The sequence below is a fragment of the Salmo salar genome, chromosome ssa01 (genome assembly GCF_905237065.1).
Source record: "Salmo salar chromosome ssa01, Ssal_v3.1, whole genome shotgun sequence".
In the NCBI taxonomy this organism is placed as follows: Eukaryota; Metazoa; Chordata; class Actinopteri; order Salmoniformes; family Salmonidae; genus Salmo; species Salmo salar.
The window spans coordinates 130,176,479-130,193,677 of NC_059442.1; the positions used below are offsets into that span (position 1 = coordinate 130,176,479).

Sequence of the window (17,199 nt, forward strand, 5' to 3'; positions counted from 1 at the left end):
TTGGTATCCCGAGGACCGAGTTCGGGGTAGGAAGTAGCAAGGAATCGAGATAGCGCTGACTGTTGTCCATCCCGGTTTACAAGGTATGCGGGTTCTGACCAATCGCCGACTCCCGTGGGCGGAAACCATTTGTTGTTGATCATTTCTGGTGACGTAGAGGACCTTGCGCAGCCGCAGCCCGGGAGGAGAAGATGGTGCTTATCAAGGAATAGTGAGTTGTATTTAACATATAATTTATGTTCGGCAGTTTCTTGAGTCAATGTGGCTGTAATTTTGAAATAAGTGTTCGTGTATTTGTGGCAGTTGAGAGGATATTGTGAGCGTTTTTGGGTGGATCAGGATGTGTCTTCATGATACCGGTGTTTAGGCCTAGACAACAGCGATAGCTAGCTAACGTTACCTTTGAATGAATCTGAGTGGAGGAAACGAAGTAACTAACGGGGTAGCTATGTGTCTACACCTGTAAAGTTAGCATATAGGTTAGCTAGTTAACTACCCAACATGGTGCCATAAGCTTAAGTCTCGCGAGTGACTGACAGATTATCAAGGTTCCATCTCAGGGGGCTCTGTTAAACAAGACGAGATACTCAGACTCTGTCAGTGACATGTTTCTACCAAATGCAAAATACCACACAACTCAAATGACAGTTAATGTGCGAGTCGGCACACACTACTATGCTAGTTAGTTTGCTATCTAACGTTAGTTCACTTTTCCAAGTAAATCGTTCACTAACTAGCAGGCGAGCTAACTATCAGCTTGGGTGGCTAAATGACACTTAAGCTAATTACAATTACCTAGCCAGCAACTACCTAGCCCGTTATTTTTAGACCTTGTTGTCAAAGACAGTATCTGTGGTGTTGTGTTCAGTCTATCCGTCTACTCTTTCCTGGCGTAACATGCAACCGGCCGACAGTGTAGAGGATTTTACCTCAGTCTGACTTTACTTGCAGGGTGCACGCTCGGGTTTGCCTGACGATTTTGTGAAGCGCTAAATGTTTGCTTGTCTCTTCAGCTGCAGCGGTTTTCATGGCAACCAAATATAGCTAGCTACCAGCCTTCAGTTCACTCACACTTATGTGTTTGGCTGCATCATCAAGCCATTATAATCATTCAAATGCCAATAAATGATCCTCCTCCGTTGTCTTGCTTGCTTGATATAGTGTGAGTCACATCACCACCAAGCAAGCGAAGTAATGCACTGCCAGTATTGCTCAATGCTGTTTTAAAAAATGTAAAATGTGCATCTCTAGTTGGACAAGTCATTCCTGACATGCTGGCCAAGTGTGCTGTGACTGTCCTAGTGTTTCATCCAGATTTGGTTTAGGGCTGTCTAGATTTAAATGGATTAATTCCTCAACAGGCTCAGTGTGTGTGTGTGTGTGTGTGTGTGTTGTAGTTTTGCTCAGGGTGTCAAGACATATCCCCTATCAGTTTTCAAGAAAACTAAAGTGATGCCTATTCCCTATAATGTCTATGGGTGGTGACTGAACAGTCAGCTCACCAGATATTCCTCAGGTGATCCAGGAGTGACACTACTTGGGACATGACTGAAAGATCAATAAATCTGTTTGCCTTTTCCAAAGGTCTTCCCAGGGACAGCTCTGTGCTTTCCTGTAATCATGTTTTATGATGTCTGTGGGAAGTCAGTTACCATAGCTAGGGCTTGTAATTGCTCTAATATGTAGAACCCGTATGTTGTATTTGCAGACCATGCAGTGGACACAGCAGGTTTTGTGTACAGCACACTATCAGAGTAAAGGAAACATGTCTCCTCTTATCCTGGAGAGTGCAAATGTGCTGAATCGGCTAACTTCAAATAACCTTCTGAACCTGAGAACATAATTGTGATTTTTGCAGCCAGTCCTTGGATTCTGTTTTGTTTTGGAAAGATTAAATGATAGTGATTTGACTTATTTTCATATGATTTCAATCACTTTCTGACTGCACCCCTTTTGATTTGAACTAAACCTTCCATACGTGTTTGCCTATGGTAGAAGTGGTCAGAAAGTGAATTTTGGACATGAATGCCAAAACATTCAGGAGATGAAGCTGCTCAAAGTTGGCCCATTTTGCATAGCCCACCCTACCATGAGACATCCATGTCTTTGTCACTGAAAATGATAAACGGTTGAGTTCGATATCATTTGAAAGCTTACAGAGTTGTCAAACTATTTTATATATAACATTTATATGTTCATATACCCTTAGTGTACAAAACATTTAAAACACCTTCCTAATATTGAGTTGCACCCCCTTTTGCCCTCAGAACAGCCTCCTGTTTGTCGGGGCATGGGCTCTACAAGGTGTCGAAAGCGTTCCACAGGCATGCTGGCCCATGTTGAGACTAATGCTTCCCAAAGTTGTGTCAAGTTGGCTTTATGTCCTTTGGTGGACCATTCTTGATACATACGGGAAACTGTTGAGCATGGAAAACCCCAGCAGCATTGCAGTTCTTGACACAAACAGTGCGCCTGCCACCTTTATTTCCATACCCCTTTCAAAGGCACTTAAATAATTTGGTCTTGCCCATTCACCCTCTGGAAGGCGCGCACACACACACACAATCCATGTCCCTTTTTATTATTGCATTTTTTAGGTAACAGACACAACATTGTCTCAAGGCTTCAAAATCCTTCTTTAACCTGTCTCCTCCCCTTCATCTGCACTGATTTTTAAAGTGGATTTAACAAGTGAAATAAGAGATCATTGCTTTCACCTTGTCATGGAAAGAGCAGGTGTTCCTAATGTTTTGTACACTCAGTGTATGATGTAAAATAGGGTCTAAGCTACATCTTCAGAGGTCCGTTGTGCCCACCATCAGTTGAGACACAGCATGCTCTTGAATACAGGGTGGGTGTCATGTTTTGGCTGATAAATTTAACTAAAATGTGAATACAATTGAAATTTCAACTTTCAAATGGTACTACAAAGATGGTTGAAGGTCCACACGTCAGAGAATGTTGACTTGAGTGGTTGAGAATATCCATTGTTTTAAATTAAACTGTCAATCTACCATAGGAATCTTTATTTAAATAGATAATAGACATTCCCATTCAAGTTGACATTTGACTGTTGAAAAAAATTTGCCAAATTGTTTTCTATATTCGTGTTTATACTTTCCAATATTCATAAATTAATGTATTTTGATTTATTGAAATCAAAATACTACTCATATTACAGAGAAAGCCGTAAAGCTTCATGACACCAATTTTAGCTTTGTAGCATCTACAGATGAGACGTTATGGGGTCTTAAAGGAGGCCTGAGTAAGGCCAAAATGTCATTTAATATGTCAAATATACATTATGTCAACAATCCTTTCTCCAAAGACTATTCTATAGATTACATTCTGTTAAAATCCCCCAAATCCTGGTCTTTATTGGTCTAGGTTTCGTGAGAAATCACTCCTTCGTATACTGAACAAAAATATAAACGCAACAATTTCAAAGATTTGACTGAGTTACAGTTCATATAAGGAAATCTGTCAATTGAAATAAATTCATTAGATCCTAACCTATGGATTTCACATGACTGTGAATACAGATATGCATCTCTTGGTCAAAGATGCCTTTAAGAAAAGGTAGGGGTGTGGATCAGAAAACCAATCAGTATCTGGTGTGACCACCATTTGCCTCATGCAGCGCGACACATCTCCTTCTCATAGAATTGATCAGGCTGTTGATTGTGGAATGTTGTCCCACTCCTCTTCAATGGCTGTGTAAAGTTGCTGGATATTGGTGGGAATTGGAACACTTTTCGTACACGTCGATCCAGAGCATCACAAACTTGCTCAGTGGGTGACATGTCTGGTGAGTATGCAGGCCAGAACTGGGACATTTTCAGCTTCCAGGAATTGTGTACAGATCCTTGCGAGATGGGGCCGTGCATTATAATGCTGAAACATGAGGTGATGGCGGTGATGGCACGAAAGGGGCCTCAGGATCTCATCACGGTATCTCTGTGCATTCAAATTGCCATCAATAAAATTGAATTGTGTTCGTTGTCTGTAGCTTATGCCTGGCCGTGCCATAACCCCACTGCCACCATGGGGCACTCTGTTCACAACATTGACATCAGCAAACTGCTCGCCCACACAACGCCATACACGTGGTCTACGGTTGTGAGGCCGGTTGGACGTACTGCCAAATTCTCTAAAACGACATTGGAGGCAACATTTGGTAGAGAAATGAACGTTAAATTCTCTGGCAACAGCTCTGGTGGACATTCACTGGAAAGTACTGTGTAGGGCAGACACATCTCTTCATCCCAGAACAAGCTGAATGAGTACCCAAATGAAATGTACAAATCAGCTGTGTGGAAAACCGTCAGTTAAATTTTTTTTTAGTTCTTTCCTATTAGAAAATGTTCAGCTCAGTGGTCTGAATGATGAAGAACCGACAAGTCTCGGTGTGTGGGGTTACTGGAGTTCACTCCTGGCTCTGGTTGAACTCTGCCAAGACAGGCTGAGGCATGGATATGGTTTGGTTTACTGCAAAGGCCCATTTTTGTCTCTTTGTGTAACACGCACACTACATGTTCATGTTTTAAATGTATGTACAGTATTTTGTCAGTGATGTCTCGGACCTCAGTAAGACTAGCTGTCGTCGGCTAATGGGCGTCCTAATAAATCAAAACACTGGTAGAAAGTCTTTGTTTTCTTATGTTTATCTTTATTTCTTTCTCTCTTACAGCCGTGTGATCCTACCGATCTCTGTGCAAGAGGTGAGTACCACCATGTCATAGCCCACACAAACGCAATTTCTTATGCTAGTTTCCTGCTTTCATGCAAGTCTACGTGTGCTAGTTTCCTGCTTTCATGCATGCAAGTCTACATGTATGAAGGCAGGTCATAATTGGTGTTGGCATTGATAATGCCTTGATTTAACTTTGATTTGTTTGTGACAATAGGTTTATCTGTTGCATGCACAGGATGCATCAGGTGTGAAACAGTACGGTGAAATGCTGACTTACAAGCTCTTCCTCAACAATGCAGTGTTTAATATTAAAGGTCAAAACCCAGAATAGGATCTTAAAGAGCACAGAGTTTATACTAGGTCAGATGTACGTTCTCTTGTTTTACTTCTCATCCGATGATTATTTTTTTATACAAGGTCAGTATCATATCAATGCGCAGGGATACAGTGGTAGTAGGGGTAGATATGCACATAGGGGCAGGGCCGGCTTTAGCCTTTTGGGGGCCTTAAGCGAGCAAAACATTAGTGCCTACCCTTGACGCCGAAGAGAAATGTACAAATTTAAAGTGAATTTCTTACAATTCAAAACATTTTGCCATGCGGCAGAGATTTAACAAACTTTTACACCTAATTTTCTGCAATTCTACACATTTTGCCTATGTTAATGATATCTGAGTGAAAGTGACTAACAAAATCAATGGGGGTACTCTGGAGGTCAGGGCCCCTGGGCACGTGCCCTGCGTGATCATTCGGTATTCTGCCGTGATAGCTGGCTGAACTAATTAAACAATCAAATTGTTAGATGACATGGCTAATTGAGTGACTGTCAGTGACTCGCAAAACAAGATAAAAAATTGCTGATGCACATCCAAATTTCGAACTTGCACCTTGTCTAGTCTATTCTAGTATTCTAACGCTCAACAATAAGTAGAGACCCAGTCTCAGTTCTTGAAACTTTTACAATTTTAGGGGGCGGCGGCTTTTGCCTGGAGCCGGCCCTGGGCAGGGGTAAAAGTGACTGAGCAGCAGGATTAATAATAATACCAACTAGGGTGTAAACGTTTAAACGAAATTGGGACGTTAACGTTAAGAACAAATCACTGACAGAAAGGAGAAAAAAAATCTTTCACAATTTTTATCACAGTGCTGTTATCACAAAACTACCACTAATAACTCCCGATCTTCATAAAGGCATAACAAAACATTACACACCTAACGCTACAATGCTGTAACGTTAGTAGGAGATATGCATCTTTCGCATTTTTGCCACACGTATATAAAGCTCTCCCCACATCGTCGTTAAGTTGGAAAAATGGCAGAGAAAGGCAAGCGACGGCCACGAACAGCCTGCTCTGCGAGTCTGCTGCTGCGCTATGCTTTAAGCTGACCCAACGTTACAACGTAGCTGTTTGGTGCTTTGGAAACATGCTGAAGTACGGACCGACTGCTCTGAACACGTCTACAACTTCATCAGCAAGCTGTCAAACTATCATAAATAAGTGCCATTCTGCACACTGTTTACCAGTGCAGTGCCCAACTTATTTAGCTAGCTCAAATTCCATCCCTGTGTTCGTTAGTGACCCTACAGGTAACTGCCAAAATAAAGGAAACACCAACCTAGTGTCTTAATAGGGCGTTGGGAAACCACGAGCTACCAGAACAGCTTCAATGTGCCTTGGCATATATTCTACAAGTGTCTGGAACTCCATTGGAGGGATGTGACACCCTTCTTCCACGAGAAATTCCATATTTTGGTGTTTTGTTGTTGTTGGTAATTGCTGTCTCAGGTGCCGCTCAAGAATCTCCCATAAGTGTTCAATTGGGTTGAGAACTGGTAACTGTGTGTATGCAGAAAGAGTGTTGATTTGTGTCTGAGAGGACCAATACCGGCCCAATTCTGCAACCCTGTTCTCTAACAAGGGACATATTGTCCCCCTGCATCGGCCTGAAAACACACACATACCTTTTAACACTAGAACCGCCATAGGCCAACGGATACGAGCGTTTGATTTTGTAAAAATACGTATGTAGAGTTTTATTTTATTACACACCTATTCCTACCTTAACAGGCCAAGACAAACACGCTGTAGGACGTTGGTACCCAGCTAGCTGCTAATGTCTCGTTCCTCACTGAATGAACGACCTAGGCTTAATGGATGAAAGGGCACACTGATAATGGTGCACCTTACTTCACAATTGAATTTTAAATTAGGCCTAACTGAATGAGGGTGACGAGGTTGATTTTAATGTAGAACAATAGTGTAATGATGAAGAACTTTGGCCATTGTGACTGATATTTTTATATATGGCCCTAAGCATGATGGGATGTTTTATTGCTTAATTAACTGAAGAACCACACCTGTGTGGAAGCACCTGCTTTCAATATAATGTGTATCCCTCATCTACACAAGTGTTTCCTCTTTATGTTGGCAGTTACCTGTAGGCTACAACAAGCTAAATCAGCTGATGAAAGCACTGGCGACCGATATACAGGAGTAGAGATGTTGATTTGTTTACAACTTTGTCACTATGCGTCTGTGTCTGCCGCAGTGACCGTGTTTCGTAGCGAGTGAGTCATGCGCGAGACAGGTCGCTTAGGGTCGACCTGGCTTGTGCATGTGTTCGGTTTAAGTGTTTCGGCGTAAGATTCAGCCAATGACTGCGGTAGATGGAACGTCATTGCCCCCCCTAGCGGTCATACACAATATAACCATTTTCTGAATTCAAGTGGAATTTTATGGACATTTTTTCTTTTCTTCTCCTTAGCGTTTTAACAGAATACGGGGGGGAGGAAAGTCCGTTTGTCACATCCCTAGTAGCAGCAGCTTATATCGGTGAATGTCTGTGACATGCCTTTCTTTCCACTGCAGTTTGTTTTGTCACAGCATTAAAACTCTAGCATTGAGACACATGATGTTCTCCTGAAGCATGTGATGTAATAGCAGCACATAAAGATTTTTAGTGCAGGTACACAGTGTGACAGCTGTAAAGTCACCACCCTGGAGGGGTCATATATCCTGACAGGGAAGGCCATTCCCCCCCCCTAGTCAGGTTCTACGGACTGAGGTCAATCACCTCCCTTCCATATAAAGATTAACTTCCGAGCAGGCTGCAGCTCTGAAGGCTTGTTATGAGTGGTTGTAGTTTCAACTACTGTACACTGAGTGTACAACACGTTAGGAATGACTGCTCTTTCCAAGACAGACTGACCAGGTGAATCCAGGTGACATATATGATCCCTTATTGATGTCACCTTTTTAAATCCACTTCAATCAGTGTAGATGAAGGGGAGGATTTTTAAGCCCTGAGACAATTGAGACATGGATTGTGTACATGTGCCATTGAGGGTGAATGGGCAAGACACAAATATTTCAGTGCCTTTGAACAGGGTATGGGTAGTACGTGGCAGGCGCACCGGTTTGTGTCAGTAACTGCACGGCTTGCTGGGTTTTTCATGATCAACAGTTTCCTGTATGTATCAAGAATGGTTCTCCACCCAAAGGACATCCAACCAACTTGACCCAACTGTGGGAAGCATTGGAGTCAACACGGGCCAGCATCTCTGTGGAACGCTTTCGACACCTTATAGAGTCCCATCCCCCTGAAGAATTGAGGCTGTTCTGAGGGCAAAAGGGGGTGCAACTCAATATTAGGAAGGTGTTCTTAATGTTTTGTACACTAAGTGTATATTCATGATATGGAGTAGTTGGGCTTTATTGATCCCTGGGCAGAGTCGTAGATGTTGGTATAAAAAGCCCTTAGTCTAGCTGTTTGCCTGGCTTCCCCATCGCTTCCAGATGTGCCCAGGGTATCAAGGGGGCATTAGATTTCACACCTAGGTGTAAAGCCTCTCAGGACAAACTGTAGCTGATAATAGAGAAACGATAGCAGTGACTGACCCATCCTCTAGAACAGCAGGTCTGACGTGAGGAGGTGCTGCAGAAAGCTCCGCTCCCATCTTCCTTCCTCCCTATCTCTCCCTTGGAATCAATTCAAAACAAGCCAAATACATTGCAGCCAACTTAAGGCCCACTGTACCAGTTTTTCTGAGAATCTCCTTTCATCCTCTCTTGTCCCTAAAGTGGAACTGTGTGTGTGTTCGGGCCGATGCAGGGGGACAATAGGTCCCTTGTTAGAGAACAATAGGACAGGGTTGGAGAATTGGGCCGGTGACTGAATTGGCCCGCTTTCTGTGGTACTGTCGACGCAACGACACACACCCACAACCTCTTTCTACACACACACAATGCAGAGCTTTGTGTTCTCCGGCTCCTAGTCACAACTCCCTTTCTGATATGTATAGAGTTCATGTGTGTGACATGTCATTAGCTTCCCACATCCTAAACCACTAAGACTTAACGTGGATGGTCATAAACCATATAAACACAACATCCCTTTCAACCACTAACAGTGACTCTGTCAGTGATTGGCCCAATTGATGTGTGTAAGTGACACTGATGTCCTGTGTGTATGTGACACATTTCTGTGTTGTTCTTCTCTCTGGGTTGTAGTACCAAGTCGGTCAGCTGTTCACTGTAGCGGAGGCCAGTAAGAATGAGACGGGGGGAGGAGAGGGCATCGAGGTGCTGATAAATGAACCCTACGAGGATGAGGGAGAGAAGGGACAGTACACGCACAAAGTCTACCATCTAAAGAGGTACACACACCACACACACACCAAATCTACCACATAAGAGCTACACGCGTACAGTGGTGGAGGAGGAAAATATGCACCCACACTAAGGTTTCATTTACACACGCAGCCCAATTCTGATCTCAAAAGACCAATTAGTGGAAAATATATTTGAATTGGACTACATGTGTCTACGCAGCCATATGATTGACTCCTGTCTCTCTTGGCAGTAAAGTCCCAGCCTGGTTGAGGTATATTGCACCAGAAGGAGCATTAGTCTTCCATGAAAAAGCCTGGAACGCATACCCATTCTGTCGCACCGGTGAGTCCCAGAACTCTTGTTTAAACACTCAATTGAGCCCAATTCTGATTGGGACTGGCCAACATTGTCACATTTTAATAGTTTTATTGAAAGTAAACCAATGTTTCCTTCTTTCTTCTATTGCTTGTTTTATCCATCTGCTGCAGTTATAACGGTGAGTAGTGAACTGACCACACACACACACACACACCATGTTCCCCAGACTTTTGCCATTGTCTGTGTGGGGTAGTGTTGTTGAGACACTCGTTCCCGTTAGTGTGACTTCCATAGCGTGGTGGTGTGTAGCTAGCTACGCTGATAATGCTAGCACGCCACTGTTTAGTTGGGCAGAGTGCAGAAGTTGGCTAACCAGACGTGTCGTTTCAGCCAGGTCAGTTAATTAGCTTAGCTGTTGGGTTTAAATAGGCCTCAGTCCTCCATTCAAGGCTTTCTCAGAGATTCCCATTAGTTCTCTATTTAAGGCATTCTCTAGCTTGCCATTGGCTAAAGTTTTAAGGCTACTGTACAGAGGAAGTGTAGTAGTTAATCAAACATTTGGAATGGGACACCCAATATGGCTGCCGCCCCGACCCACATCATCTAGAATTCAGTTAGGAGACTTGATTAAAACATGGACCGATTTTTAGATTTTTCTGTCCTTTCTTTGCTCACTTCTCCTTTCTCTCTTCTTCACTCCTTCCAGAACGAGTATATGAAAGATGACTTCCTGATAAAGATTGAGACGTGGCACAAACCTGACATGGGAACGCTGGAAAACGTGCATGACTTGGATGGTCCTACGTGGAAGACAGTGGAGGTAGTCCCCATCGATATCGCAGACAAAGATGCGGTGGCCCATGGGGTGAGTGGACACACACTCACACCTCACACATCTGATAAACACGTATATGTGACCAATATTTATGAATACTTGGAACAATATTTGAATAAATAGATTCGTCCTATATTGCTCGTCAGACCTGACATGACTGTATTGGTTCAAGCCGTGAGTTTTGAACCGCTCATCAGCCGTTTTAGATCAGTGACATGAAGATGGCTCTCTTCCCAGGTGGTAAAATAATCTGTCCCAGTACAGCATCCCTGTCCCAGGCACTGACGGTTACGTCATCAATGTTTTTGTCTCCCCCATGTGGACGAGTTGTGCCACTGCATGTTGACTGCCTGTGTGCCAGTCTAATCTTGAACACCCAGAACTAAAATCTTGCTTAATTGCATCATGCTCGTTTAAGATCTGGGGGAGACGTGTTCGAAAATACACTAACAACGCTACCGAATTCTCACCCCTCTAAACGGAATCTTTCTGGCAAGTCTAAGGCAACTTTCAGGATCCCGAGTGACGCAGCGGTCTAAGGCAGTGCAAGAGGCGTCACTACAGTCCCTGGTTCGAGTCCAGGCTGTATCACATCCGGCCGTGATTGGGAGTCCCATAATGCAGCGCACAATTGGCCCAGCGTCGTCCAGAGTAGGCCGTCATTGTAAATACGAATTTGTTCTTAACTGGAAATCAGCGTACCGGTCCTTTTTAGTCGTCGCGTCACACAGTCTGTCGACAGATGTTACTACCATTTTTATGTAACGTGCATCTGTCCACAAGAGATTACTACCAGTCTAGTGTCATCCCTAGCCTGTATCTGCTGTTAGCCTGGCAGTCTCTTCCTGTCGGCCAGAAAATGTGCCTGCGCAAGACACCGTGTAGAAACTCTCATCTACACTTCACCGTACTGACCCACTGCTAACGTGACTTGTTGTCGCCAAAAGTCTGCGTAATCAGCCTTCCTCCCACCCAAAAGCCACAGGGCAGGACCCCCGAGCGCTGTAGTTGAGAGAGGGTATTAGAGTGAGCTTCTCTTGTCTGTGGTGGGCCTACCATGTCTGTCGTGTCAGTCTCTCCTGTACAGTACTGACTGAACACTCAGGACAGAGAGAGAGCTTGTGATACAGTAGTGGCTCCTGTACTCCTAATGACATAAGTGGATCAGTGGCAGGGCCACGGCTTAATCCGAGGGTCCATCTGCTGCAGGCATACACACACACACACACACACACACACACACACACACACACACACACACGGTCTGACTGATTTTTATTTTTAATAAAAAAAACATTAAAGTGGGGAGTAGGGGAGAGCCTGTGGTCGTTTGTGGCATTCCTTCATCATAAGGGAATTGCGTTCATCTCCCAGTTCCTCAGATCATCGTACCATCCACACATCTCCTTTTACACAGTAGTATGTGAACCACAAGAAGTCTGGTAGAGGCTTCATTCTAGACACTATTATCTTCATGTACATTAGTACTCCCTTTTCAATAGTTTCCCTGTGTGCGTGTTCACTCCTGCAGGATTATAATGGGGTGTACTGTATATGTTTTCAGTATGCATGTTGTGTAATGTACGTTCTTCTCCTACAGGACTATAAACCAGAGGAGGACCCTGCTCTCTTCAAATCGACAAAGACAGGCAGAGGACCTCTCTCACCTGAATGGAAGGTACAGGACTCGACTCCCTCCTGCCTTGTCTGTGTTAGTTGGTCATGTTGACGTTTGACCTCGTTAGAAGAGGGTTAAATCAACGTGCCACGCTTCTCTTGTTTGCGTTGCTGGACGCTACTGGCCCAAAATCAACATTGTAGAAAATGTCATTTCAAATGTTTTCCTCGTCACCCTTCCTGTGTTTCTCCTCTGATTAGAACGATCTGATGAACAAGACAGACTGTCCTAAGATGTGTGCCTACAAACTGGTCACTGTCAAGTTCAAGTGGTGGGGCCTGCAGACCAAAGTAGAGAACTTCATCCAGAAGGTACAATGCTTTTATCTCTCTCTCTCTCTTAGCCTTTTCACATTGCTTTTAGGGCTTCTAATGAGAAAAGTCTGATACCTAATATTGTCATCACTCATCTCTCCTACCTCCACCTCTCTCCTTCTTTTAGCAAGAGAAGCGTATTTTCACTAACTTCCATCGCCAGTTGTTCTGTTGGATCGACAACTGGGTGGAGCTGACCATGGCGGACATCCGACGAATGGAAGAGGAGACCAAGAAGGAGCTGGAAGAGGTAAGACACAAACGCACTGTTGATGTCTGCCATTGTTTCGTAGGTTTTAGACTTATGCCTTAGAGTTTGAGAAAGTGCTCATTTTTTTTGTGGTGCATAGACGGGGAGACTTATTTTGATGTTTATGATGATGATGGCGATGAAGAGGTAACTAACACCTGATTCCAGAGGCATTAAGGGATCAGGAACCACAATAAACAACAAATCACCTCTCTAGGACTGACTGTGACCCTCACTAGGCACAAACCTTTGACCCTCCTATGGAGCACTGATTGGTCCAGCTGACAGTTCTACTCTGCTGCCTTTAGATGCGTGAGAAGGGCACCGTGCGAGGAACCTCGGCAACCTCAGAAGAGTAGCCCCCGCCCCTGTAGGTCAGAGGCTGAGTAAGTTCCCCAGCAGGACACAGGAAATGACATCATCGGGGTGTTGTGGACTCATCCCACGCCTGCACTCGTCTTCATTGCATCTTTCTTTCTCCCCCACACTCGTTTATGTTGCTCATCGGCTGTTTCTTTCTTCACTTTTTGCCAGCTGCATGTTGCCAGTCTAATCAAACGTTCTGGTTCAGTCTGTCCTTCTGTCTATGGTGGCTTTGGCTCTGTCTCCATGGCTGTCTCATTCTGTTTCTGCCTCTTTCCATCACGCCCGCCTTCCGTTCCGTCTGGCTCTCTCTGCAGTTCTGCTGCACCACTTTTATCCTCCTCTTTCAAACCTTCATTTGTTTTTTTGTTTGTTTTGTCCACTTTCTAACTAACATGGTCTGTTCAGTGTTGTGTTTTTATGTGTGTGGTTCCAGGTGTTGGGGCTGCGATACTACCCTGTTGCTGTCTGCCATCTTTCTGCATGTCGCCTACATGGGGAATTATCTGTCATGTGGACAGAGAGGATAAGAGTTTTCACTGTGATGGAGATGGGTTGATGTGCTGTAAAGGGGAAATACTCTTTTTGTATTTCATTAAGTGAACATTGGCAGTGTAGGAAGCTTTTAGGTGTAGCTACATTATATGAACCAGGCAATAGTCATTTGATGGAATGCAAAAAGTGGTTCACTCCTCCGTCTCATCACAGACAGACTCTTGTCCTTCAGGGGGTGCTGTGGTGACACTCGCATGATTTTAATCTCTCTTGTTCTTTCTCCTTCCTCCTTGTCCCAGCTGCGTAGGTCAGGTCAGGTTCGAGGCATGACTGCGGCTCACGAGCAGTGAGGTTGACCAACAAAACCCTTCCATGATGATGTTACCATGTCCACAGAGGAGAGGAAGTCTCTGCTCTACTTCCTGTCTCCCATGATTCATATGGGGGGGTTTGTCCTGATTGGTCAATGTTATTGTACTGACCCTCAATCACATGCCTCCTATTCACACAGAAAAACAAAAGCGGTTTTGCATTTAAAGAAAATTTTTAAACTCTTTGCACAGAAGGTAAATGTAATTGTTAGTTGATTATAAGACGGGCTTCGTTTGTATCCAGAGACACAGAAAGCCAAGCCTTTTAAACAGATAAGAATGTTATTTGTTATTTTACAGTTCTCGGTATGTTATAATTTCCCCAAAAATTGGAATAAGATAATGTATTAACAGGTATTGGACCAATTAATTTTTCATGTATTTGTGTTCCCTGTTTTTATCATACTGTATCTGTCATTCTGCCATGGCTCTGGTTGGTTTCACCCTTGTTTCTTCCCCCTCCTGAGACTACGGTCTGTATAAGCCCTTATCCGAGTTGTAGTGGTCTGCAGACTTGAGGCGCGTCCCAAATGGCACCCTATTCCATATAGTGCACTACTTCTGGCCAGAGCGCTGGGTCTGAACAGGGTGCCATTTGGGATGTAGATGAAGCACTTCAACCCCTGGTCTCTGTCCTGTCTGTCTGACAGGTGGCTGGGGAGACAGTTGTTCGTTTTGATTTGGCCCAGGTCTGAGGCTCTCTCGTAGAACGTGATGTTTCTGCATGACTTGATTATCCTTCGCTACCTTACAATATAAGCCAGACACACACACACACACACACACACACTCTCGTGAGTGCACGTGTACAACTGCAACCCACAGTGACTGGCAGTGCATGTGTGTGCAGATGCCTCCGATGTCTGCTGTTAGGGAGAGTGTGTCCAAACAAGAGAGGGTTAGGATCCTCTGTGGACACAACTATGGCTACATATGTAGTTGTGTGTGTGTGTTTAGGATGCTGCTTCTGAGTGGTTTTGGCACAGCTATGCTTTTCGCTGCTACCTGATCCAGCCTGTTGTAAATTGGCCTTGCGCTGTGGCTGCACCCCTCTCCTGTAAACTAGGGCTTCAATACCAGGGCTGGGGACCGGGTCTACTTCAACTCAGTTCCTTTAAGGACTTCAACCAGAAATTCCAATTTAAACATGTTATTTCTTGGATTGGACTTTCAATGCATTTCCTGAATGGACTCCATTGAAATGGAATTGGTCCCTGGTTTTTAACAAGAGGGCCGGGCTGCCCCAGGGAAACCTAGCTTCTATTTTACTGTAACTGATGATGATGATGAAGAGTGAGTGAGTGTGTATACTGTAAAGGGTTTTGTATATCCTCTTGGACAATTGTAGTTCTGTTTGTCATGCTGTTCTGCTGTTCTCCCTCCACTCACCACTGTCCCAGGCAGCAACCATCTGTCTTAACAGATGAGGGTTGTGATCCAGTGGTTTGGCATACTTCTACATTTCTTGTATGATGTTTTTGTTGTTGCATTGCTGTCTATTGATCATGTATGTTGTCGTCATTTCCCTTTTTAACGTGTTATGGTTTTAAACATTTCGTTTTTTTTTGCCTCGTGCTGCTAAACCAGCTGTATCTAGTACCTCCTTCATGCCCCTTTGCTTTCTGCCTACTTGGGGTCACGTCGCGTGTTAATGAGCGAGAGCTAGACTTTGGTTTCTATTTTGAAGTATTTGATAGATGATCCCCAGGTCTGCTATGCCATTAGGAGGGACAGAAAGATATGGTCCTTGTGACTGTCCTGTGGGACTACCAGCCTAGTTCTACTACTGTAGTGTTGACCGTCCATATTGACGATGATACATGGTGGTCGGGTCTACTCTAGACATACCTGTCTCGTCTCCCAGTACTGTAACTATATACAGCAGGATGCTGGCTCAAATGGCGCCCTGTTCCATATATAGTGCACTACTTTTGGCAGCACAATATCGTGAATAGGGTGTTATTTAAGGCGTAAAATATAATCGTACTCTTGATTTCAGATCAGCGTGTTGTTCAGACACTGCTTCAAAATATTCACTTTTTTTCCCCCCTGCCAATGGCTAAAGTTATGATTTGGAGAATAATCTGACCCTAGATCTGTGACTGTGGTCATTTGATGTTCCGCCCCCATGGCTTTCATCAATTGTGTAGTTTGACTGTACATTCACCAAGGTAATATAATGTGTCTGAGGTCATGAATTTCTCTGAAGTACGCAAAGACAATATTTTAGTGCAGATACAGTAATACGTTCTCCATCGGCGCAATGCTGACCATGTAGCAACCTGCTGCAGCATTAACAGATAAGGATATATAAGTATCTCTATTTAAACTAACTGAAGATTTTGATTAGTTAATTCCCATTGTGATATTGTTTAAGATTTTGATCTCCTGGGTAATGAACCCTCGGAGTGAAACGCTGTTAAGTGAAACAGTGAAGTTGTTTTAAAAAAAAAAAAAATGTTGGGCCATTTTATTGTTTCTCTTTTTAATGTTTTGTGTTGTAGATTTTAGCCATTCCTGTTGGATCATTGTCTATTGGGTCGAATGTGACCCATAACTGTCCCATGATGTGGGTTAGTCTTTATAGAAATACCAGCGTCAACCAGGGTGTGGGGGGAGGGGTTGCACATTTTTGTTCTATCCCAGCACTAACACCTGATTCAACTACTTATCACCAAGCCACTGATTTAGTTTAATCAGGTGTGTTAGCACTGGGCTGGAACAAGCACGTGCAACTCTGTGGATCCTCCCAGGAAGGGATTGAGAAACACTGGCCTTAGGGCTCTATTAAATCCGTATCGTGGAAGTTCAGCATTACAGCGGGATTGAAATTTAAAGGCAATGTTCCCTGCATTAGAGACCGCATTCACGGTAAACACTGCATATGTCGGCTCAATTGAAAAATTACCTTTAAATTTCTATCACGGACTCTAATGCTTCAGCGATACAGATTGAATAGAGCCTTAGACAGTCCATAACATACTGTATGTCTCGTCATCATGACTAAGTACTTGCAAAATCTGTTCATTTCCTTTGAAAGAAAAAAATATTTTCTGATCACAAGGTAAAATTCATGGGAATTTAGTAGTGAATGTAAAAATATTTTTTGTTTCACAGCTGCTGAGCTGGGGCAAGGTCTAGACAATGGAATTGAACAGAATATCTAATAAAATGAAACAAACCTCCACCCTGTGTGCTGTTGATTTGACATAATGCTCGGTACAGTTGGTCTACTCAGTATTGTTGGTAAGACAACATTGATACAAGAC

The 17,199-nt window shown here is 43.6% G+C and overlaps 1 protein-coding gene across 1 annotated transcript; it reads left to right on the plus strand.

Annotated features, from left to right (window-relative positions):
• Positions 1-30: 30 nt before the first annotated feature.
• On the plus strand, positions 31-17,117 carry LOC106562676 (phosphatidylinositol transfer protein beta isoform). Its single transcript, XM_014127660.2, has 11 exons — positions 31-211; positions 4,691-4,721; positions 9,205-9,350; positions 9,557-9,648; positions 9,795-9,802; positions 10,331-10,489; positions 12,060-12,137; positions 12,338-12,448; positions 12,579-12,701; positions 13,010-13,087; positions 13,859-17,117. Exons 1-10 carry the CDS (start codon positions 192-194, stop codon positions 13,058-13,060), a joined length of 819 nt encoding a protein of 272 aa, XP_013983135.1. The 5' UTR covers positions 31-191; the 3' UTR covers positions 13,061-13,087; positions 13,859-17,117.
• Positions 17,118-17,199: the final 82 nt, after the last annotated feature.